Source organism: Palaemon carinicauda, chromosome 28, assembly GCF_036898095.1.
Source record: "Palaemon carinicauda isolate YSFRI2023 chromosome 28, ASM3689809v2, whole genome shotgun sequence".
Classification (NCBI taxonomy): domain Eukaryota; kingdom Metazoa; phylum Arthropoda; class Malacostraca; order Decapoda; family Palaemonidae; genus Palaemon; species Palaemon carinicauda.
Genome location: NC_090752.1, coordinates 60,016,338 through 60,018,837, shown reverse-complemented (window position 1 = coordinate 60,018,837; position 2,500 = coordinate 60,016,338). Strand labels below are relative to the sequence as shown.

At 38.8% G+C, this 2,500-nt stretch overlaps 1 protein-coding gene across 3 annotated transcripts in view; it reads right to left on the bottom strand.

Moving 5' to 3' along the window:
• The window catches only part of LOC137621628 (breast cancer anti-estrogen resistance protein 3 homolog), a 335,690-nt gene that overhangs the window by 321,145 nt on the left and 12,045 nt on the right, over positions 1–2,500 (bottom strand). The window contains exon 1 of one of the 3 annotated variants that reach the window (XM_068352087.1): positions 84–368. The exons of the other annotated variants lie outside the window; for them this stretch is intronic. Within the exon in view, the coding sequence (XP_068208188.1) occupies positions 84–110 (27 nt within the window). The 5' untranslated portion in view covers positions 111–368. Of the gene's footprint in view, positions 1–83; positions 369–2,500 lie in introns of those variants that run through there. 3 annotated transcript variants of the gene reach the window in all.

Below are 2,500 nucleotides of genomic sequence, written 5' to 3'. Positions count from 1 at the left end.
TCTATTTTCTCTCTCTCTCTCTGTCTCTCTCTCTCTCTCTCTCTCTCTCTCTCTCTCTCTCTCTCTCTCTCATTAGTCCTTACCTCTAGATTTCGGAGACTTTGTTCCATCGCCGAGCTGCGTGGAGGAAGACCTGTTCCCCATCGTAAACTATTTATTATTCAAAACAACTTCCCAGTTTTAAAACACACATCTTTTAATCACTCATAATATATCGCCCCCAAGGTTGGAATCCTCGCTCGGGTAAGAATAACTGCCTAAACGATTTAACTATTACGAAACGAACGACAAATAACACTTAAAATATTCACGTGACGAATGCACGGAGGAGACAGCGTCGTACAACCTTCCTCTCTCACAGTCTGACGTATACTGAGTGAGCAGAGTTGCCAGTTCTCAGTTCTTGTCCTCTGAATTTTGAATACACGCTGAAGGAGCTTTCAAATTGCGCCAGAATAGCGATGAAACCTTTAGAAAAACTCTGGAAGGAAATAAGTTCATCATTTATATCATTATCAGCGGGAAAAGCAATATGTTCAGTGCTGGAATTGTCTAAAAGGCGTCAAATACCCAATACTGTTACTGTTCTCGGATTCATTTATTGTGATAGTTTCTTACGCTCGTAGCTTATTTATTTCCTTGTTTCCTTTCCTCACTGGTTATTTTTCCCTGTTGGAGCCCTTGGGATTATAACATCTTGCTTTTCCAAACTGGGTTATGGTTTAGCTTGTAATAATAATAATAATAATAATAATAATAATAAAAGCGAAACTATGATAGATAGGAAAAAATGCGCTACATTCTCCAGAAAAGCGCCAGATCTAGCGCGAAGGGCGCTGAATTGGCAACTCTGTAAAGTGAGTGAGAAACTCCGCTTCGGAATCTGGACGGGGTGGAATAGTACTAGGGGTCCTGAGTCCTGGGTCCGGGTCCCTCCCCAGGACTGTTTACAATCTTCTGAGCGTTGTGAGACAACTTTGAGCACCTCAACTGCTCAGCTCAGCCGATGATTGGTTGGCCTGAGCAGTTTATATTAAGCAGTCGCTGTTGCGGCTTCAAAATGATAAAAAAGAGGATTTTATTGAGTTCTTTAAGTCTATATTGGTTCTTTCGACATGAGCAGTATATTGCGTACCTGGTAAGTGTGTAAATGTGGTTGGATCTTCATCATCATACGAGATAATACATAATAATAATATATAATCTTCCCTGTATAATGAAGACCAGGTCTCTCTCATCTCTCTCTCTCTCTCTCTCTCTCTCTATAGATATATATATATATATATATATATATACAGTATATATATATATATATATATATATATATATATAGTATATATATAATTAATAATAATCTCCCTATATAATGAAGACCAAGTCTCTCTCTCTCTCTCTCTCTCTCTCTCTCTCTCTTTCTCTGTATATATATGTATATATACTGTATATATATATACATATATATATACTGTATATATATATATATATATATATATATATATATATATATATATATATATATATATATCTTTCCACCCAACGTTGAGCGGCATTACCAGACGTACAACTACTCGATCTCTCTCTCCATCCCTCGAGTAGGGGGAGGAAGTAGTCATACCCTGCTGAGAGGGGGGTATGCCCTGAAAGGTACACTCGAAGACCATAACCGTCAGTGTTGTAGTTAGGAAAGGGGGAGGGGGTGGGAAGGGTTGAATCGGTGTGTGCGTGTGTATGTGTGTGAGCATATCTAAATATCTAGCCGTTATTTTTGACCGGACACGTACACTAGAAAGAAGGAGAAGAAGAAGAAGAACAGGGAGAGGAAGATGAAGAAGAAGAAGAAGAACAGGGAGAGGAAGATGAAGAAGAAGAGGAAGAAGAGAACGAGGAAGAGGAAGAAGAAGAAGAGGAAGAAGAAAAAGAAGAGGAAGAAGAAGAGGACGAGGACAAGGAAGAGAAGAGAAGAAGAAGACTAGGAAGAGGAAGAAGAAGAGGACGAGGAAGAAGAAGAAGAAGAAGAAGAAGAAGAAGTAACACCAAAGTCAAACTGATGTAGGCCCCGTTTAAAACAAGAAAATAAAATCGTAATTGAACAGATAATAAAAACTAATTCTTTTTCCACCTAACTGAATGTGAATCTAACACACAGGGTGTTTTCTCCATTCAGATATTCGCTCCCAAACCCGTTAGTAGATTATCTGGGTTACAAGTCGCTGGCCAAGACGAGAGTCACTTCAACGAGTCCTCTTGCGTCTTCTAGCGATAATACGAGCATGGGATGTCCGAAGCACTTTGGGAGAACGCACACTCTTCGATAACTCGGTCCAAGCAATGTGGCTAAATTGATTCATTTGAGATTTCAAACTTTGAGAGGAACATTCAAGAACGTTCTGGATTTTAGGCCCAAACTTCGTTGGCTAAATTGTCTAAAAATAATTACATTTTGAATATTGAGAGGATTATTAAAAAGCTATCTACATTTTAGGTCCAAGCATTGTTTACT